The sequence below is a fragment of the Chanodichthys erythropterus genome, chromosome 13 (assembly GCF_024489055.1).
Source record: "Chanodichthys erythropterus isolate Z2021 chromosome 13, ASM2448905v1, whole genome shotgun sequence".
NCBI classification, from domain to species: Eukaryota; Metazoa; Chordata; class Actinopteri; order Cypriniformes; family Xenocyprididae; genus Chanodichthys; species Chanodichthys erythropterus.
The window spans coordinates 48,252,095-48,275,739 of NC_090233.1; the positions used below are offsets into that span (position 1 = coordinate 48,252,095).

Below are 23,645 nucleotides of genomic sequence, written 5' to 3' on the forward strand. Positions count from 1 at the left end.
ACCAAACAGCACAATAAAACACTCCCTTTCGTTTTCAAATTTCTTTAAACAGTCAGACTATACGGAGCCCCAATATGAGATTTGAGGGAGATCATTTGTGTGAGAATGCAAAAACACTGAAAGATAATTGTTTCTCCCATCTCTGTCCCTTTAGGGGCACTCTCTCTCTAACTCTCTCTCTCTCTCTCTCTATATATATATACATACATACAGTGGGTACGGAAAGTATTCAGACCCCCTTAATTTTTTCACTCTATGTTATATTGCAGCCATTTGCTAAAATCATTTAAGTTCATTTTTTTCCTCATTAATGTACACACAGCACCCCATATTGACAGAAAAACACAGAATTGTTGACATTTTTGCAGATTTATTAAAAAAGAAAAACTGAAATATCACATGGTCCTAAGTATTCAGACCCTTTGCTCAGTATTTAGTAGAAGCACCCTTTTGATCTAATAGAGCCATGAGTCTTTTTGGGAAAGATGCAACAAGTTTTTCACACCTGGATTTGGGGATCCTCTGCCATTCCTCCTTGCAGATCCTCTCCAGTTCTGTCAGGTTAGATGGTAAACGTTGGTGGACAGCCATTTTTAGGTCTCTCCAGAGATGCTCAATTGGGTTTAAGGCAGGGCTCTGGCTGGGCCTTTCAAGAACAGTCACAGAGTTGTTGTGAAGCCACTCCTTCGTTATTTTAACTGTGTGCTTAGGGTCATTGTCTTGTTGGAAGGTAAACCTTCGGCCCAGTCTGAGGTCCTGAGAAGGTTTTCGTCCAGGATATCCCTGTACTTGGCCGCATTCATCTTTCCCTCGATTGCAACCAGTCGTCCTGTCCCTGCAGCTGAAAAACACCCCCACAGCATGATGCTGCCACCACCATGCTCCGCTGTTGGGACTGTATTGGACAGGTGATGAGCAGTGCCTGGTTTTCTCCACACATACCGCTTAGAATTAAGGCCAAAAAGTTCATTCTTGGTCTCATCAGACCAGAGAATCTTATTTCTCACCATCTTGGAGTCCTTCAGGTGTTTTTTAGCAAACTCCATGCAGGCTTTCATGTGTCTTGCACTGAGGAGAGGCTTCCGTCGCGCCACTCTGCCATAAAGCCCCGACTGGTGGAGAGCTGCAGTGATGGTTGACTTTCTACAACTTTCTCCCATCTCCCGACTGCATCTCTGGAGCTCAGCCACAGTAATCTTTGGGTTCTTCTTTACCTCTCTCACCAAGGCTCTTCTCCCCCGATGGCTCAGTTTGGCCAGACGGCCAGCTCTAGGAAGGGTTCTGGTCGCCCCAAACGTCTTCCATTCAAGGATTATGGAGGCCACTGTGCTCTTAGGAACCTTAAGTGCAGCAGAATTTTTTTTGTAACCTTGGCCAGATCTGTGCCTTGCCACAATTCTGTCTCTGAGCTCTTCAGGCAGTTCCTTTGACCTCATGATTCTCATTTGCTCTGACATGCACTGTGAGCTGTAAGGTCTTATATAGACAGGTGTGTGGCTTTCCTAATCAAGTCCAATCAGTATAATCAAACACAGCTGGACTCAAATGAAGGTGTAGAACCATCTCAAGGATGATCAGAAGAAATGGACAGCACCTGAGTTAAATATATGAGTGTCACAGCAATACTTAGGACCATGTGATATTTCAGTTTTTCTTTTTTAATAAATCTGCAAAAATGTCAACAATTCTGTGTTTTTCTGTCAATATGGGGTGCTGTGTGTACATTAATGAGGAAAAAATGAAAGCAAATGGCTGCAATATAACAAAGAGTGAAAAATGTAAGGGGGTCTGAATACTTTCCGTACCCACTGTGTAATATGCAATTAGGTATGCAATGCAATTAATATTTAGAAACTACTTTTGACTGTCTCTGGTGATTGTGTCATTGTAATTAGTATACAGTGTTTTTTGCTATATAGGTGTAATTGGTAGCCTAATATGTACTTTATCTACTTTTTCACTGTAACGGTTAAACAAAAGTTCCAAATCTAAATCGAAATAAATGGTATATAGACTATGATTCTAGCAATGAATTATTTAACCATTTTTAAAGTTTCATTACATTTTGTTCCCAAAATCCACCCTGAATCCACCGTTCTCTTGGGATCAGGATATTCCTGATTTTTTGGATCAAAGTTTTCCCAATCCTACTAATAATATATGAACTACACAGCCAGCAGCCATATCACCCTGTATCCCAAGACTGGTTGCCCACTGAAGTTAAGCAGGGCTGAGCCTGGTTAGTACCTGGATGGGAGACCTCCTGGGAAAACTAGGTTGCTGCTGGAAGAGGGGTTAGTGAGGCCAGCAGGGGGTGCTCACCCTGTGGTCTGTGTGGGTCCTAAAGCTCCAGTATAGTGATGGGGACACTATACTGACAAAAAGCACCGTCCTTCGGATGAGACGTTAAACCGAGGTCCTGACTCTCTGTGGTCGTTAAAAAATCCCAGGATGTCCTTCGAAAAGAGTAGGGGTGTAACCCCGACATCCTGGCCAAACTTGCCCATTGGCCTCTGTCCATCATGGCCTCCTAATCATCCCTATACACTGATTGGCTTCCTCACTCTGTCTCCTCTCTACCAATAAGCTGGTGTGTGGTGGGCGTACTGGCGCAATATGGCTGCCGTCGCATCATCCAGGTGGATGCTGCACATTGGTGGTGGTTGAGGAGATTCCCCCTTCAATATGTAAAGCGCTTTGAGTGCCCAGAAAAGCGCTATATAAATGTAAGGATTATTATTATTATTATTATTATACTGAAGGTTTGATTCAGGTCAAAACCAAGATTATGTGATCTATTTTTTTCTTTTAAACAACCCATTTTCAAGATTTGGTCCAATCTAATCAGATTACATTTGAACAATTGGTCCCTGATTATTCCTGATTATTATTTTTTCCATAATAATGCTTATTATTCTGTTTTCTCTTCCTATCTTGGCCATTCCAAGGTACAGCCTACTGTATGTGATGTAAAGTTTCTGTCAGATTGTGAGGATGAGATCCCTTTTTAAAATTCCTTTTCATATTTGTAGTTTATTAACTGGAATCATTATAATTATCATTCAGAACATCAGGAAATGTACTGAATAAATAAATAGTGAATATTCAACAAGAAAATGTTGAAAAATCAGCACTTTTGCATATGACTCCCTCTTCCGGCCAAAAGTCTGAAGTGCAGGACTTGGACATTATAGTTATTACATTAATCATCTGTTGCTGTAAACCGCAAGAAGCCGCATATAACACACAATTTCCCCATACAGTTTTTTTTTCTGTGATTAAATTTCCAGTTAATGTTGTAAATAATATAATATAATAATAAATTAAATAATATAATAAATTAGGTATAATATTGGGGTTTCTGTGGAGTGATGAATCAGTTTCAAAGGTCTCTCTCTCTCTGTGTGTGTGTGTGTGTGTGTGTGTGTGTGAAGACTCGTCTTGATTACATTTTTAGGAAATTTGTAGCCCATTTAATTCCAAATTGCTATAAATTTAAATCTCAGTCATTACAGTGAATGTTGTCTCTAATTAGGCTGGTTAATCATCAAACTGAATTCAGATCTCCTTTGAGTTTAGCAATGGAAACAATGCAGATAATGCAGTGATGATTCTTGACGTAAACATTTATGAAAGAAATGATTGCTTTGAATCTGACAGCAATGAATTCCTCAATTTCCTGTAGAAAAGAGCTGGAGATTCCTCATATCCTCAAGGAGAACTGAGAGAAGAGAAAACATGGAAAGGACCAGGGTAGAAAAAGAGTGGATAATCTATCTATCTATCTATCTATCTATCTATCTATCTATCTATCTATCTATCTATCTATCTATCTATCTATCTATCTATCTATCTATCTATCTATCTATCTATCTATCTATCTATCTATCTATCTATCTATCTATCTATCTATCTATCTATCTCATAATAAGTAATTTAGTTTAAACTTTTAATACCAACCCTAAAGCCTATGAAGAATCCCCGTTCACCTGCACCTGTACCGCTCAAACTTTCCCTCCCGTCATCCTTCAGTCTGCTGTAGTATTTTATCGACCAGTCTCCGTGTTGCTATATTGGTCAGAGTTACTGAAGCGAGCTCAAGTCTCCATCTGTGTAGATTAGACCATTATCCTCTTAACTCCGAGTGTCCCTGCCTTCTCTCCTCACTGCTTCGCTCAAAAACACTGTCAAATAAGAAGAAACTTCGCGTCTGACGCTGACTGAGGGACTTTCGACAGCTGCCGCGCGCTCCGTGGATGCAGAAGTTCTTCAGAGTTGATCGCGCGCGTGTCGGGGCTCCTGAGGGGCCGCACATGAGGAGTGTGTCTGATCTCCAGCAGACAGTAATCGCATCAGACCGGCTTCACCGTGCATACAAAGACCTGCAACAGTCTAGATCGAAAATTCAGCGCTTTTTATTCTCTGAGTTTTTAAAATGAGGAACAACAGCATCTGAATCTCAGATTGACTCGATCAATATTTCAGAATTATAAAGGATTGAAAATGCGCCTCCCGAAGAGAGTGATGGTGCTTCTCGCATTGGTGTGGATGTGTAATATCGCTCTTTGCTCAAGAAAGTCTGGAGCACGGAAGTCAGGTGAGTGTCATTTTCATTACTGATGTTTTTTTGTTTGTTATTTAGTCGTAAATGTTTTTTTTTAATGGTGATTATTTGATTATGCAATACAGTGACCCCAACAAATAGGCTATTTGGACATGATGTCTGATGTCTTCAATGCAATATCTTCACAAACTTTTCTTCATTTTTTTTTTTTTTTTGCATCAACTAGTGTGTTAATTTCTCAGTTCTTCTCAAGTTCACAGGTGTTTTGCATCAGACCTTCCTTCTTTTATAACTAATGCAATGACATTTAAACATTTTTAAGCATGCATTAGGTGTCTGAATACTGTCCCATAATCGCACAGGATACATTTTTAGGCTATTCCGATGGATAGATGTACAGGTGATTTGTCACAGAGACATCTGAGGTCGCCGTCATACGGCAGGGTCAGCGCTGTATGTGGCACATCCATATGCCCTCTGGACGATCTCTTGCCCAATGCCCATGGCCAACAATTTACAGTAATGAAAACCATCAGTCATTTCAGATAAACAAGCCCTCCGATAACTGACACTTCAGATGAAATGCTGCAAATTGGCGCTTGTCCCTTTGGTACCCTTGGGTATATGGAGATACTTAACCTTAATGCGTTTTTTAGTGGTATAGCCAAGAAACTAGAAGCGATGTTTAATTTGGTGGTCCTGATTTATTAAAAGACTAACAAATTCAAGTCTACAGCCACATATAGGCAAGTTTGGTCCATTTCGTTTCAGATCTTAACGGGTTAGTTCACCCAAAAATGAAAATTCTGTCATTAATTACTCCCCCTCATGTCGTTCCACACCCATAAGACCTTCGCTCGACTTCGGAACACAAATTAAGATATTTTTGATGAATCCAAGAGCTGACTCCTCCACAGACTGCAATTTAACCACCACTTTTAAGGTCCAGAAAGGTAGTAAAGACATCGGTAAATTAGTCCAAGTGACTGCAGTGGTTCAACATTAATGTTATGACGAGAATTCTTTTTGTGCGCAAAAACAAAACAAAAATAGTGACTTTATTCAACAATCTCTTCTCTTCTGTGTTATTCTCTTATGCTGTTTACGTCCAGCGCTTCCAGGTTCTACATCAGAACGCCGACTCGTTATTGGCCGGCTCCTGCATCAGCATCACACACATGCGTCATCCTGTTCGCCTGAACAGCGTCGGCCAATACTGAGCCGGCGTTCTGACGTAGAACCTGGAAGTGCTGAATGGATTGAAAGTGGAGAAGTGGACTATTGGAAGTTGGTCTGGGTAAATGTAATTTCCTTATAAGTTTGATTGCATCATCTGTTGAAAAAGATCTTTGCCTGAAGCCTTTTCTCTTTAGTTTGTATCGACTCAAAGTTGTTAATGAAAATGAGACATTTTGGTCACTAAAGGCCTTTAAAAGTTTTCTTACCGTCACACAAACTTAAACATCAATTCCAATTTTGTTACTCAGTTTTCTGTTGCCTAAAAATCCATACCTTAATGATATCTACATCTTTCTAGGTTGTTCTCGAATTAAAGGGATAGTTCACCCAAAGATGAACATTGTCATCATGTTGTTCCAAACCTGTATGAGTTTCTTTCTTCTGCTGAACACAAAGGAAGATATTTTGAAGAATGTTGGTAACCAGACAGTTGACGGCACCTATTGAATTCCATAGTATTTTTTTTCTGGTTACCAACATTCTTCAAAATATCTTCTTTTGTGTTCAGCAGAAGAAACTCATACAAGTTTGGAAAAACAAGTAATGACAACATTTTCGACGGTAGACAGTGGTCAGCATGTACACCCTGACTGATCTGCATCTATGCAGCTCCATACACAACAAACTGTGATGCACGTTCCTTTCTATCAGAACCAGCATTAACTTCTTGAGCAATTTGAGCTACAGTAGCTCGTCTGTTGGATCGGATCACACGGGCCAGCCTTCGCTGATCCTTGGCCGCCCATGACCCTGCCGCCGGTTCACCACTGTTCCTTCCTTGGAGCACTTTTGATAGATACTGACCACTGCAGACCGGGAACACCCCACAAGAGCTGCAGTTTTGGAGATGCTCTGATCCAGTCGTCTAGCCATCACAATTTGGCCCTTGTCAAACTCACTCAAATCCTTACGCTTGCCCATTTTTCCTGCTTCTAACACATCAATTTTGAGGACAAAATGTTCACTTGCATGGTTATTCACTTCACCTGTCAGTGGTCATATTGTTATGCCTGATCGTGTGTGTGTGTGTGTATATATATATATATATAACTATTTCCACACAGTTGCTTTTGACCTTAATGTTCTTCTAAATAACACAGCATGGAACTTCAATAATAACCGTTCACTCGGGAATGGCTCATTATGTGACATCCTTCCTAAATTGCTTTCCATAAGTTGGTTTGTTTCATCTGTTATGGCTCTGTGTATTTGAGATTATTTCACATTCATTTCACTACATGTACAGCACTTACAGTGCATTATGTTTTGATTGTATTGTGCTCCAGTGACATGTTTGGTTTGTATGTTTTTAGATTAGTCTTGATTTAGCGGTTTATTTTCAGACAGCAGCATTTAAATTGCGCCACAAACGCCTGCAACTCATAACGGATAAATCAGAGCCAAGATCACATGGAATGTGCATCATCAAAGAGTGTATTAGTCATACTCCATCAAATTACTTGATTTCCCTAATGACTATAGAAACCTTTTAAGTTCAGTGTCTTGATGTGTTTATTTTGAGGGAAAGCAATATCTTGTAAATGATCTGAAAGGAGAGAGTGATGCAGCTTTAATGTTTTTCTGCGAAACCACTGCGAGCTCCATGAATGTGTCAGGATGAGATGATGATGATGGGTTCACAGGTGCACTGAAAAACACTGGGTTTCACAGAAACAATTTTGTTAACACTTTACATAAAGCTTTTATGTATGACGCATTAGAAAGGTATTATAATTAAATAATTGTAACCAAAGTTAAAATGCATTATAATATTTGCAGATTCTGAAATTTTGTCATGTGTTTTAAGTATTAAGTATTATTTATAATGTATTATAACTGTGTTACAATTATTAATGAGACCATTCAATGCAGTGTATGGTGCATCACAAGGCATAATTAATGCATTAAAATACTTTTATAATGCATTATATAAAGGCTTTGAGTAAAATGTAGAGATGCTAGTAAATGTCTCAACTAATTACAAAGAAACAGCATGTAAAATGATGTTGAATTACGTGTGAAATTTTAGGAAAACTAATAGTAAAACTGTAAAAGTAGAAAAACTGAAATATTTTCTTGTAAAATGTACTTCATTAATATTTGTTTCATTCACAACTTTGAAAAAAAAAATTTTTAGAATGTAGAAACAAGAAATGCAATATTCCTATATCTGTGTTGGAAAGTGAAAACCAAAACTAAAGCAAGTTTAAAGGGATAGTTCACCCAAAAATGAAAATTCTGTCATCATTTACTCATATACTATGGAAGTCAGTGGGGTTCATCAGCTGTTTGGTTGCTGACATTCTTCAAAATATCTTCTTTTGTGCATCAGTGCTGTAGGCATCAACTTTTTACTCTGAGCGAGAGATTTAGGAATGACCTTGTATGACTGCATCATCTGTAATGCATCTAAAATCAGTCTGTTTTGTATATATGCTTCTGTTTTCTGTTTTTGTCTTATGACCTTTCTCATCAATATCAATGAACTCAATCACATGAGTTACATTAATTAATAAGCGCTGTTTGCTAAGGTGAGCATCTGCAAGATCTGTCTTTTGTCTAATGTTTTTTAGTTTATTGTCGATAGGTATGAATGAACTGATGAACGATAAAGTAGTATTTTGTATTATGTTGTATTTATATGAAAGTGTTTCTGATTTGATCTGTTGTTCCGCTCAGAGAGGTTGAGTCCACCGCTGGACATTCAGCTGGAGACGGTGAACTGCACTGCATTCAGTGTCCGGTGGAAAATGCCCCGCAGACACGTCAGCACTATCACTGGATACAAGGTACACGTCCTTCCATCTTTAAATTGTAATGCTGTGCTTTAACATTTTTTAAAAAGTTGTTTTGTAACTTTTATATTGGTGCCTTTCAAAATATAAGCCTTCTGTTCATGCTGCCCTGCAGATTGCATAACATATTGATTGCTCATTATACTGGATGTCAGTGTTAACTGAATAACAGAGACATTGTCAGCAGCTCACTTATTTAATCAGACCAACCCTTTTTCCAATGATATGGTGTGGTATCAGGGTTATTTTAATATCACTGAAATACTATTTCATTTTTTTTTTTTTTTTTTTCTCCATATTTAATTTTTATTTTTGCCGTCACAATTCGCCACTTATATACGGAAGAGGATTATGGCCAAGCAATAATAATAATAAAAAAAAACATCTTAAGATTAAAGTTGTTAAATTTTGAGAAAAAACTAGTCAAAATAAAATGTCAAAATAAAATGTTGAGAATAAAGTCATTATATTACAAGAAAAAACTAGTTAAATTTCAAGAAAAAAGTCGAGATAAAATGTTGAGAATAAAGCAATTAAATTACGAGAAAAAATCATTCGATTATGAGAACAAATTCGTTAAATTATGAGAAAAAAGTCATTAAATTTTGAGAAAAAAGTCGAAATAAAATGTTGAGAATAAAGTCATTAAATTACGAGAAAAAATCATTCGATTATGAGAACAAATTCGTTAAATTATGAGAAAAAAGTCATTAAATTTTGAGAAAAAAGTCGAAATAAAATGTTGAGAATAAACTCATTAAATTACGAGAAAAAAGTCATTAGATTATGAGAACAAATTTGTTAAATTATGAGAACAAAGTCATTAAATTACGAGAAAAAAGTCATTAGATTATGAGAACAAATTTGTTAAATTATGAGAATAAAGTCATTAAATTACGAGAAAAAAGTCATTAAATTATGAGAACAAATTCGTAATTTAATGACTTTTTTCTCGTAATTTAACGAGTTTTTTCTCAGTTTAACAATTTTAATCTCAAGATGGTTTTATTTTTTTATTATTGCTTGGCACTAATCCTCTTCCGTACTTATACTATGCCCTAAAAGTACTGTTTTTGTGAAGAAAAGGTGCATACTTTTGAGTGTGTAGTAGGCAAGCTTTGGAGCATACGCATCAAAATTGCGTCTTTTAATTCAATTTTCATATAATATCTGAGAGTATCTTTAGTTCGCAATGTTGTTTTAGATTAAATATAATGTGAATAACATTGAATAAATATATCTTTTTGTCAGGTTAGATACTGATTATGAATTACTCAAAACCCTTTATCTAAAGGTGCGCACACAGCATGTCGTAATTACCGCAATTACGTGATTTCAACTTGTAAAATGCGTTTGCGTCCTCATAGAGCTCGTAATTACAGCTTGTAAGATGGGAATTGTTTGAGAGCTCCTACTTGTACGACGTGACCACTGCAGATTCATTGATAGTGGTGCCACAGAAACACATAATTCCCAGTCCAAGGAAGCGAACAGCTCCGAATGTCACATGTTGTCATCTAGAGACTATGGTAATTACGACATGGCGTGTATGCAGCATAAACCTCTTTACTTAACATTTCGATCTCACACATCCACTATATTTTTGTAGCTTTTTAACAGTTTTTATACGTGTTTGTTGTTCTGATCGAATCCTCGTCCAACACACAATGAGCCGTTAGAGTGTGCACGGATCTGCACATTGAATTCTAACCAGAAACAGGGAACCTTTGGGATGCTCATTTCAACATACTACAATTTGAGTCACTATTTAGGATGGCTAGTATGCGAATTGGGATGCAGCATGTTTGTATGGTTTTCATTTGAGTTAATTCTCTATAATAACCCTGGCTGGAATTTGATTACAAATTCTTTAATAAACAACTTTGTGAAGGAGGGACCAAAGCCACCATATTGAGTGTTATGATTTCTCCCATTCATATATATCATGAGTGCACCATCTGCCATCATCATACTGCAGATCCATTTGGTGCCACTAGTAGCGCAGAAACGACACACTTCTCCTTTAATTACAGAGAGAAGACTTTACTTCTTTTGTGAAGAAGTGAAGCGCTCGGATCTTTGCTCCTTTATAGTTGGAGGTTGGAGGTGTCCTCATCTCTGGTTGCTGTTAGGTTCTCTGTGTTAACTAATGTTAATGTTGTTATAGTTGCTTATGGGATAAAGACTAGCCAAACCCGTCAGGTATCTGTCTGAGTGAAGGCTCTCTTATTCTTCTGATTTCCACACTGGTGCTGTATAGATGTCACTACAGGAATTATTTGAGAGTGATGGGTTCCTCATGAAAATATTCATGTTAATATTTATTTATTTTACTGACCAGGTGTATTACACAGAGATGAGGAATAATCGTCCAACCAGCAATGCTGTTGTCCTGGAAGTCCCACTGAGTTTAGAAATGCTCACAACTGTATGTCCAACCTCTTTATTGTTCAGTAAACAAATAACTTTATTGTTACTAAATACAAATAACAATAAATGATTATATAATTATATTTTGTTTATGGTAATGAGATATAGTACAATATAGTACAGTTGAAGTGAATTCAGAACATGACTTTTGTCTTACAGGGGCAGTTTGATGGCCAGGCGAGCTTTGTGAGTAGATGTTCAATATCTGATTCTCTGTTAATGCCATATGGTGCTGTCTTGCATGGCAAGCTGTTCCCGTGTGTCTGTTAGGATGTGGTGATCGGGAACCTGAAGGTGGCCACGCAGTACCGTGTTAGTGTGGGGGCGTACGGCTGGGCAGGGGAGGGCAGACCCAGCATGCCCCGGGACATCAGCACTGGCTCTCATGGTGAGCAAACAAATCACAAAACATACATTTTGATCAGTATTACTTTGCTTTTAACTAACTGAATTAATCGACTTGCATGATGTATTTCTCTTATATTGTAGAAAAGTGCATGCCTCCTACACCTCCTACCCAACCTAATGTGGTCGCCGTGTCAGACACAGAACTGGCGTTGTCATGGCAACATGGAGACAGTGAAGGAAGTGCACCTGTGCTTTACTTCCTGGTGGCTTATATCAGGTAATTGTTCAGGTGATAGATAGATAGATAGATAGATAGATAGATAGATAGATAGATAGATAGATAGATAGATAGATAGATAGATAGATAGATAGATAGATAGATAGATAGATAGATAGATAGATAGATAGATAGATAGATAGATAGACGGACGGACGGACGGACATACAGAAGGATGGATGGATGGATGGACATACGGATGGAGAGTTGGATGGATGGACATACGGATGGAGAGTTGGATGGATGGACATACGGATGGAGAGTTGGATGGATGGACATACGGATGGACAGCTGGATGGATGGATGGATGGATGGAAATACAGACGGACAGTTGGATGGATGGATGGATGGATGGACGGACATACGGACAGACGGTTGGATGGATGGATGGATGGATGGACATACGGACAGACGGATGGATGGATGGATGGATGGATGGATGGATGGATGGACATACAGACGGACAGTTGGATGGATGGATGGATGGACATACAGACGGACAGTTGGATGGATGGATGGATGGATGGATGGACATACAGACGGATAGTTGGATGGATGGATGGATGGATGGATGGACATACAGATGGTTGGATGGATGGATGGATGGATGGATGGACACACGGACTGACGGATGGATGGATGGATGGATGGATGGATGGACATACAGACAGACAGTTGGATGGATGGATGGATGGATGGATAGATAGATGGTTGAATGGATGAATGGATGGATGGATGGACATACGGATGGACAGTTGGATGGATGAATGGACATACGGATGGACAGTTGGATGGATTGATGGACATACGGACAGACAGTTGGATGGATGGATGGATGGATGGATGGGTGGATGGATGGATAGATGGACATACGGACGGACAGTTGGATAGATGGATGGATGGATGGATGGATGGATGGACATACGGACAGACAGTTGGATAGATGGATGGACGGATAGATAGATAGATGGTTGGATGGATGGATGGATGGATGGATGGATGGATGGATGGATGGACGGACATACGGATGGACAGTTGGATGGATGGATGGATGGACATACGGACAGACAGTTGGATGGATGGATGGATGGATGAACATACGGATGGACAGTTGGATGGATGGATGGACATACGGACAGACAGTTGGATGGATGGATGGATGGATGGATGGACATACGGACGGACAGTTTGATAGATGGATGGATGGATGGATGGATGGATGGACATACGGACAGACAGTTGGATAGATGGATGGACGGATAGATAGATAGATGGTTGGATGGATGGATGGATGGACTGACATACGGATGGACAGTTGGATGGATGGATTGATGGATAGATAGTTGGTGGGATGGATAGATGGATGGAGAGTTGGATGGATGGATAAATGGATGGATGGATGGACGGACATACGAACGGACAGTTGGATGGATGGATGGATTGATGGATAGATAGTTGGTGGGATGGATGGATGGATGGATGGACAGTTGGACAGACGGATGGATGGACATGATAGATGGATGGATGGATAGATAGATAGATAGATAGATAGATAGATAGATAGATAGATAGATAGATAGATAGATAGATAGATAGATAGATAGATAGATAGATAGATAGATAGATAGATAGATAGATAGATAGATAGATGGATGGATGGATAGACAGATGGATAGAAAGATAGAGATAGAAATAGAAAAAGCTCAAGATTTGTACAATAGCAGCTTTTTCAAGTGAAAAACATTTTCAGTCGACTTCAGAGACTAAAATCTTCATTCGATTTCTTTTAAAGAATGCATTTCCTGAAAGTCTCTCTGTGTGTTTGTTGGCCTTTATTAAAACAAGACTGACTGATGTTTGTGCGTGTGATCTTTACCCTGTCAGGCCTTACTATGTCCAGATGACTCATGCAACTAATGCATTTCTGTGGTAGTTACTGTTCTAGAACACAACTAACCCATTCAGGCCAGTTCAGCACAGTCTGCATGACCACACACATCAAACCACCGACCCGCAGCACACAACGGCCTGCTGTTATGTGTGCATGAGCTCTTGATAAATGACTGACCGAGTCATTACATTTTAGAATAATAAAAAAGTCATAAAAACCAGGAAATACCACAAACTGAATTAAAGTGACCAAAATATTGAAAAAATGAATCCTCTCTTGTATTTGAGCTTCTTCTGTATCTAGATTCCAGCTCAGGTCATTAAAAAAAAAAACAAATACTTGTTTTCTTCTTTTTCCCTTTTTTTTTTCTTCTTAAATTTAAATAGCAGCTTTGTAAAGAAGTTCATACATTTGTTAACATGATTCATATTTATCATTGTATCCTGCTGTAAATCCATGCATGTGCATTTGAGTGTGAAATCGGCATGTTTGTAATACTCGTTGATAATTATGCAACATGACTGTGGCGTCCAGCAGATTAGGACACCCCCCCCCCACCCCACCCCCCGTTCCCCACCTCCCATCCAGAGACTGTCTGCTTCTCAGATTAACAACCTTTCACATAATCTGGGCACTGTAACAGAAGCGGAAGTTGTCATGGTTTGGTAAACTTATATAGTGGTGAACGGAGACTACAACAAATATAAGTTTTGCTTTCCCATTTATCTCAATACCAACAGAAACAACTCCATGACAGTGTTTCTATGACATTCCAAAAGAGGAAAAAACATTGAGAGATTGATTACATTGGTCAGAAGAGAGAAAGATGTCAAATTTGCCTCAGCCATTGTAGTAGAAACACATTTTTCTGTAATTTAATGCCCAGTTAAGAAAGTATAGGACCAGATTTAGCTACTAAACAGGGCAAATTAGCATTAGAGAGCAATCCCATAAAAGTGCGAATGGAGTGGAAGGTTCTGCGGGTGACTTACTGACAATGCGCAAATTAAAGCACACAGACGCAGTCGGATCATTTCCATAACGACCAACATAATCTACCAAGAGCAACACAAATTAGCGTCTAGTTTAAGACATGCTTTTTTTTGGGCGGTAAATAATGGTGCAAATACCAGTATATTGATTAGCGCAAACCTAAGTAAATCACCTTGCATGATTCATTTAAATACTCTCCTCCCATTAATTATGCAACTGAAAGGAAAACTCCTACAAATGCATATGCGTTAAGGTCAGCCTCAAAAATAACCCTGTCCACGCCTTTTCAGTGCTATTTTTTCATTGCATGTCTTTAGTAAATCCTGACATTATTTTTTTTTTAACACCAAAAGAGGGTTTACATTGGCACAAGCTGTAGGTAAATGTGATGTATATGTATGTGTGCAGGCCAGAGATGGACACAGAGTGGACGTACATCAGAGAGCCAGTAGAGTCGAACTCTATGGTGCTCAAGGGTCTGATGCCAGATACGGAGTACCAGTTTGTCATCAGAGCCGTGAATGCGCATGGGATCAGCCCTCCCAGTGCCATTAACAACCCTGTGCGCACACTCGGTAAGTTACAGTACAGGACATGACATTAGGAGACTCTCAGATCTGGTAATTGTAACCATTGCGCCCTTGATTTGTCCCTATAAAATGTGTATAGTAAGTTACTTTGGATAAAAGGGTTTTGTGTGTGCATGCTGGCTGGAGAGACCAGACTAATTAAATTAAGCATCTTAAAGCCTGCTCACTTTGAGGAAGACCCTCCTCTGTCACACAAACACACTGGGAGGAAGCTTACAGCTAGTTACCCGCCCCCAACCCTCCAGCAGACAGATTAAGAACATAGCCCCCCCCCCCAACAAACACACGTTTACAGTCCAATCACATCAGATCACACATACTCATTCAGCTACACAGTTTCAAGAAAGCATTGTCATAGTTTGGTTGGCGTCGACTTCACTCAAAAACATCTGGATCAACAGCACCTTGACCGCCTCACATGTACTGAATTGAGCATGGCTTTTAAATTATAATTAAATTCCTGCATTTGAATTGGGGTACAATTGTTAATTATATATAGAAAACAATATATTTTAAGTTTATTGCAAAATATGCATATATATATATATATATATATATATATATATATATATATATATATATATATATATATATATATATATATATATATATAAAGTATTTTGAGAGAGTAGAAAGATTGACTCGATTACCTCATTTGCAGTGCTTCGTGGGAGTGGGTTTTTGGTGCATGTTGTTTTTTTCAACTCTGGTGTAATTTATGTACAGCATCATGGGAAATGTAGTTTTTCACTAGGAATTCTGCTGTTAAAGGGATAGTTCACCCAAAAATGAAAGTTTGATGTTTATCTGCTTACCCCCAGGGCATCCAAGATGTAGGTGACTTTGTTTCTTCAGTAGAACACAAATGATGATTTTTAACTCCAACCGCTGCAGTCTGTCAGTCATATAATGCATGGCAATGGTAACACAATCTATGAGAGTAAAAAAAAAACATGCACAGACAAATCCAAATTAAACCCTGCGGCTCGTGACAACACATTGATGTCCTAAGACAGAAACCGAACAGTATTTATATAATTTTCTACCTCTAATACGCCACTATGTCCAGCTGCCTTGAGCGCATGAATGGCATCTGGTGCGTGAGGTGTGTACGCGACTGGCATAGTTTAAACATGGTGCCTGTAGTACAACAGTTGTTATACAAATGGAAGTAAACCACAAAAAAACATGGTTTTATTACATAAAAAAATTCATTTTGTAAGGGCAGCTTTACAAATAAAAAAGACACATACAAAGATCTTGTTCACATACCTCAGTTGGATGTGGAAAAACCATAGGCACAGCTGATGGTTTAAGTCATACGTGATCCTCTCCTGGGTATGTAAAATCATCAGGGGAAAAATGATCGCTGCAGACCATCAACTTTAGTATGTTAATGGATGTGTTGATATCCAGCCGAAGAGCAATCAACCATAATTTCAGGTGAGCAGGCTCAGAAGTTGGGAATACGTGGAAAGTCACCACTCCCGAATGAGTTTGCACGAGAGAACATAATCTTTTAGTTTTAAGTCGGTTTGAACAATCCGGATAAGTGAAAGTACCATTTTGATTAGCCGTCATACCTACAACGTTTGTGCACTGTGTAAACAATGAGTGACGTATACACATGAGAGATCACTTCCGGCACTTGCGTAAACTACACCAGTACTCCCCTCACGCATCGGATGCCATGCACGCGCTCAAGGCAGTTGGACGTAGTGGTGTTTTAGAGGTAAAAAATGATATAAATACTGTTCGGTTTCTCGCACAAACCGGTCGTTTCGCGTCTTAGGACATCAATGTGTCGTCACGAGCAGCAGGATTTAATTTGGATTTGTCTGTGCATGTTTTTTTGACTCTCATAGATGGAGTTTCCATCGCCACGCATTATACGACTGACAGACCGCGACGGTTGGAGTAAAAAATGATAATTTGTGTTCTACTGAAGTCACCTACATCTTGGATACCCTGGGTGTAAGCAGATAAACATCAAATTTTCATTTTTGGCTGAACTATCCCTTTAAATACGATTATTTAAAAAATAAGCTGAAATAACTCAGGCTGACGGCTGAAGCAAATACCATGAATTAACAACCTTGTGTCTCACAGTAGGCCTGTCTTTAAAGGTTTAAAAGGTATTGTTCAAAATCAATTTCCCTATGGAGAAAATAAATGGAGTTTTTACTTCTGGAACCCGACTGTTGCTCTATTGTGTGCAGCATGAATAAGCCTTAGATACTTTCTCTGTTTCTAACATGGTTTCTGAATCTGAAAGTCAGATGTGTTCTGAGCATGAAATCATGATTTTTTTTTTTCCTGTTTACTGTATTTATGAGGTCATATGAAAGAAGTATATGATACCCTGCTTTAAAAACAGGTTCAGTGGATGTAGGCAGTGGAGACTATGACATCTACATCTCAAACTCTGACAGTAAAGATGAGGACGGGTTTGAAACCGATGACTCCGATTATGACGTCTTCATTGAGGAGGTGAGTGATCTTTTATGTTTTTAAAGAAGCCTAAAACACATTGGAAGAGGCAAAACTCACACAGAAAAATTTGAGAACTTGGAAAATACATTTTAATTCATTTTTTTTTTTTCTATAAATACAACCATATAAATAACATCTTGTCACTCAGAATTGCAGTTATTTGATCTTTCTGATATTCTTCTCTGTGTTTTTTGCAGATAAAGTTTCCTAGTAGTAAGAAAAGCGGCAGGCGGTCTCAGCTACGCTCCCGCATCGGGACTCCGGGTAACGGAAATGTTATTTTTAGGATGCGTACACCTGCTTCCCAAAATATCACATCAACAACACCTATAACCATGACAACGGTCGCCAGCTCCACCTCCAGGACAACCACCATGCCTACTGTACTGACAGACGCCTCTCCTACTACGCTTTCTCCTACTGTGCCATCTCCCAGTCCGTCACTGACGCCATGGAAAGGGGAAAGACCCCGAGTCTATGATGTACCATGTGACGAGACGGTCTGCCCTCCTGACAGCTTCTGCATCAACGATTACGATACTGGCGGCTCTCGATGTCACTGTAACCTCGGCCGCCAGGGAGACCTCTGCTTAGAAGGTTGGTTACTTCTGTTTAAAGGAACACTCCACTTTTTTTGAAAATAGCCTCATTTTCCAACTCCCCTAGAGTTAAACAGTTGAGTTTTACCGTTTTCAAATCCATTCAGCCGATCTCCGGTTCTGGCGGTACCACTTTTAGCATAGCTTAGCATAGTTCATTGAATCTGATTAGACCGTTAGCATCGCGCTTAAAAATGACCAAAGAGTTTTGATATTTTTCCTATTTAAAACTTGACTCTTCTGTAGTTAAATCGTGTACTAAGACCGACAGAAAATAAAAAGTTGTGATTTTCTAGGCTGATATGGCTAGGAACTATACTCTCATTCAGGCGTAATAATCAAGGAACTTTGCTGCCGTATCATGGCTGCAGCAGTGCAATAATATTACGCAGCGCCTGTGAGCCCCTGCTTGCACAGGGAACGTGCCTTGCAACCATGGAGACGTTTGTGAGAGACGCTGCGTAATATCATTGCACTGCTGCAGCCATGATACGGCAGCAAAGTTCCTTGATTATTACGCCTGAATGAGAGTATAGTTCCTAGCCATATCAGCCTAGAAAATCACAACCTTTTATTTTCCGTCGGTCTTAGTACACGATTTAACTACAGAAGAGTCAAGTTTTAAATAGGAAAAATATCAAAACTCTTTGGTCATTTTTAAGCGCAATGCTAATGGTCTAATCAGATTCAATGAACTATGCTAAAAGTGGTACCGCCAGAACCGGAGATCGGCTGAATGGATTCGAAAACGGTAAAACTCAACTGTTTAACTCTAGGGGAGTTGGAAAATGAGCCTATTTTCAAAAAAAGTGGAGTGTTCCTTTAAGAGTGAATGTGCTGTGTGATGTTAATCACTACATATCTGATGTTTACTATATAGTTTTGTTAGATTACCAATGCAATTTCACTGTGGGCGGGGCTTCACAACACAAAAATTTTGCTGTAAGTGATTTTACCATTTTGCTTGCTTCCACCAGACTAAAAGGGAAGATAATTTAATAAAAGATATTTTGAAGAATGTCGGTAACCTTACTAATGTAAATCAATTGGGACCATCAAATGTTTGGTTATCCATATTCTTCAAAATATCTTTTTGTGTTCAATGAAAAATGAAATTCATAAAGTTTTGAAACAACTTAAGGGTGGGTAAATGATGACAGAATTTTCATTTTTTGGTGATCTATCCCTTTAAATTGTTAATGCTGGCAAATAACCATGGTGTAAGCGGGATAATCCATGGCTAGCTGTGCATTAAACGATTTTAATGCATGACATGGAGGCAAAGAACTGCCCGGCGCAAAGCGGAGGCATCCCTTACTTATTAAATGATGTAACTAAATTAGACCACTAAAAAGCTAACACCCTGCCCTCAAACCTAAACATGCAAAATAACCATGCAGAGAGCATTTCTGATTGGCTGGTTTGCTGACTATGTGAACTGTGACTGCTTTTTACAGAGTCTAGTGCTGTCAAAGAGGCAGATGTGATTTCATTCCTAATTTGTAGTATATTTTATGTGTGGTATTCATAAAAAAATTTAAGAAGATAATAATTTATAATGAATCATTGATATTCTGGAGTATTTTCATGATGCAATAGGCTTAGACTCATCTCTTTTTTAAGTTTAGTTTGATTAAATAAGATCTAAAACTTTAGAAATCTACTATACGCTCTCTCAGATGCTTAAAGAATTTGTCTTCCTTTTTTCCTCCATCTGTTTCTCTCGTCTTCTCTGAGGTCTCTATGAAGTGTTTAATCTTTGAGAATGGAGGTTTGCATGTGCTCCTGTATATTCCCCTGGCATTTTCTTTCTGTCTAACCTTTTCAGAGCAAGTACAATAACATTTTTAAACCAAGTTGACTCCACAGACATGAAGCCTATTGCTTTATTGTTCTACATCTCTCACAGTATTGCATATCAGTTTCAATATGTTTAAATGCAATATATATGAGTTTTGCTGAAAATTGCAATTTCTTGAAACCTCACTTTTGTAGTGAGCTGAACTCATTTTGAGTGTCAAAAACAACAGCAACAACAGTTTGGGTAATAAAAGCCTTGAGTAGACTACACATGGCATATATATATATATATAAACACATATTCCTTCAGCCTCTACAGAGCCCCGCATATGACATGCAAACAAAAAAATATGTATATCGCGGCCACATATTTTATGCTGCCTCTTGGCCAGGTCATCATTGTAAATGAGAACTGGTTCTCACGTGACTTACCTGGTTAAATAAAGGTTAATAAATAACATATGAACAATTTGTTCCCATGACTTTCTATTTATCAAAGAATAATGAAGAACAAAAAGTATTTGTGCACGAAAATATTAAGCAGCAACTGTTTTCAATAATGATAATAATAAGAAATGATTTCTGAAGGATCATGACACTGAAAATTCAACTTTACATCACAGGAATAAATGACATTTTACACTATATTTAAATAAAAAACAGTCTAAATTTAAAGTTTAAATTTGAATAATATTTCACAATATTACTGACCCCTAACTTTTCAACAGTACTTTTGTAGGTGACCTCAAATCTCATAAACATGGACTAAAAGCCACAAAACTTGGGCGAAGGGTCATGTTCTAGCACTTGTGGTACATCAACATGGCAGTAATGAACTATGGGATTTGTGCCCAAGAGATGAAACGCTCTGTAACCCCAACTCTGTCACAGAAGAAGCTGCAGAGCCAGAAAACTTGTCCAAGCGGATTGAAAGAAATCATTTTCCATGACCTTCAGTCACAGTGTTTGACTTTTTAGACTCCCAATCAATGCAATACAGTATATGGAGGGTGTGTGCATGCAAAAAGATTTCAAAAACGAATGTAACCTCATAGCTCTGTGTCCTACAGGTCTGACAGTAAATTTCCCGAAGTTCTATGGCTACTCTCACATGACGTTCGAACCTCTTAAAAACTCTTACCAGAGCTTCCAGATCAGCCTGGAGTTTAAGGTATAATCACACATATAGGCAGACTTTGAAGCGTTTGAGTGGTTTTTGAGACCGGATGCTCATGAATCACCGCTTTGACCTCACAGGCAGAGGCTGAGGATGGATTGCTGTTGTACTGTGGAGAGAATGAACATGGTCGAGGAGATTTCACCTCCCTGGCTCTTATACGGGGAAAACTACACTACAGGTATCTCCAATTATATTTAAGTCTTAATTATGGCTCTTGCAAACACTTGAATCTCCAAAATTTTTTGATGTTACTTTTCAGCTATGCAGATTTCAGTCAAGCTTTGTTTCGTAGCGAATTTTCACAATACATGTGCTCTGTATTTACTGTTCTGTGTATATATATGTATATATGTGTGTATATATAAATATATGTGTATATATATATATATATATATATATATATATATATATATATATATAATATATATATATGTGTGTGTATATATAATATATATATGTGTGTGTATATATAATATATATATGTGTGTGTGTATATATATATATATATATATATATATATATATATATATATATATATATATATATATATATATATATATATATATATATATGTGTATATATATGTGTGTGTGTGTGTGACCCTGGACCACAAAACCAGTCATAAGTCGCACAAGTATATTTGTAGCAATAATTATCGAAACAATAATTATCGAAAAAAATTATCGATTTTTCTTTTATGCCAAAAATCATTAGAATAATAAATAAAGATCTCTAAAGTTACTACTGCAAATATATCAAAAATGTAGTGTGTATTACATGTAATGTATTTGTGATCTTCTCAATATTTTGAATTTTTTTTGCACCCTCAGATTCCAGATTTTCAAATAGTTGTATCTCGGCCAAATATTGTTTAAACCATACAGCAAAGGAAAGCTTATTTATTCAGCTTTCAGATGATGTATAAATCTCACTTTCAAAAAAATTGACCCTTATGGTCACATATATATAGTTCACACATTAATATTTACATACTGGATTGTCACAGTTTTTTTTTGTTCTCATACTATTTGCTTGTATCGAATCATGATTTATCTTTGCATTGATATATATTTATCTATTAATATTATTTAACCTAAAACTATACCTTTACACCTTTTTTGGACAAAAATATATAATACTATACAGGTGCTGGTCATATAATTAGAATATCATCAAAAAGTTGATTTATTTCACAAATTCCATTCCAAAAGTGATACTTGTGTATTATATTCATTGATTACACACAGACTGATATATTTCAAATGTTTTTCTTTTAATTTTGATGATTATAACTGACAACTAAGGAAAATCCCAAATTCAGTATCTCAGAAAATTAGAATGTTACTTAACACCAATACAAAGAAAGGATTTTTAGAAATCTTGGCCAACTGAAAAGTATGAACATGAAAAGTATGAGCATGTACAGCACTCAATACTTAGTTGGGGCTCCTTTTGCCTGAATTACTGCAGCAATGCGGCGTGGCATGGAGTCTATCGGTCTGTGGCACTGCTCAGGTGTTATGAGAGCCCAGGTTGCTCTGATAGTGGCCTTCAGCTCTTCTGCATTGTTGGGTTTGGCATATCGCATCTTCCTCTTCACAATACCCCATAGATTTTTTCGATGGGGTTAAGGTCAGGCGAGTTTGCTGGCCAATTAAGAACAGGGATACCATGGTCCTTAAACCAGGTACTGGTAGCTTTGGCACTGTGTGCAGGTGCCAAGTCCTGTTGGAAAATGAAATCTGCATCTCCATAAAGTTGGTCAGCAGCAGGAAGCATGAAGTGCTCTAAAACTCCCTGGTATACGGCTGCGTTGACCTTGGACCTCAGAAAACACAGTGGACCAACACTAGCAGATGACATGGCACCCCAAACCATCACTGACTGTGGAAACTTTACACTGGACCTCAAGCAACATAGATTGTGTGCCTCTCCTCTCTTCCTTCAGACTCTGGGACCATGATTTCCAAAGGAAATGCAAAATTTACTTTCATCAGAGAACATAACTTTGGACCACTCAGCAGCAGTCCAGTCCTTTTTGTCTTTAGCCCAGGCGAGACGTTTCTGACGCTGTCTGTTTTTCAAGAGTGGCTTGACACAAGGAATGCGACAGCTGAAACCCATGTCTTGCATACGTCTGTGCGTAGTGGTTCTTGAAGCACTGACTCCAGCTGCAGTCCACTCTTTGTGAATCTCCCCCACATTTTTGAATGGGTTTTTTTTCACAATCCTCTCCAGGGTGCGGTTATCCCTATTGCTTGTACACTTTTTTTCTACCACATCTTTTCCTTCCCTTCGCCTCTCTATTAATGTGCTTGGAGACAGAGCTCTGTGAACAGCCAGCCTCTTTTGCAATGACATTTTGTGTCTTGCCCTCCTTGTGCAAGGTGTCAATGGTCATCTTTTGGACAACTGTCAAGTCAGCAGTCTTCCCCATGATTGTGTA

General features: G+C 38.3%; 1 protein-coding gene and 1 pseudogene across 1 annotated transcript in view; both read left to right on the forward strand.

Annotated features, from left to right (window-relative positions):
* The first annotated feature begins 2,172 nt into the window (after window positions 1-2,172).
* Window positions 2,173-2,289, forward strand: LOC137035160 (5S ribosomal RNA; annotated as a pseudogene).
* A 2,259-nt stretch (window positions 2,290-4,548) lies between these two features.
* The window catches only part of LOC137034353 (pikachurin), a 28,597-nt gene continuing 9,500 nt past the window's right edge, over window positions 4,549-23,645 (forward strand). The window contains exons 1-11 of the mRNA XM_067407199.1: window positions 4,549-4,597; window positions 8,483-8,592; window positions 10,940-11,026; window positions 11,188-11,214; window positions 11,299-11,416; window positions 11,518-11,653; window positions 14,946-15,112; window positions 17,505-17,617; window positions 17,818-18,217; window positions 21,090-21,190; window positions 21,277-21,377. Coding sequence (XP_067263300.1) covers window positions 4,549-4,597; window positions 8,483-8,592; window positions 10,940-11,026; window positions 11,188-11,214; window positions 11,299-11,416; window positions 11,518-11,653; window positions 14,946-15,112; window positions 17,505-17,617; window positions 17,818-18,217; window positions 21,090-21,190; window positions 21,277-21,377 — 1,409 coding nt within the window. The remainder of the gene's footprint in view (window positions 4,598-8,482; window positions 8,593-10,939; window positions 11,027-11,187; window positions 11,215-11,298; window positions 11,417-11,517; window positions 11,654-14,945; window positions 15,113-17,504; window positions 17,618-17,817; window positions 18,218-21,089; window positions 21,191-21,276; window positions 21,378-23,645) is intronic.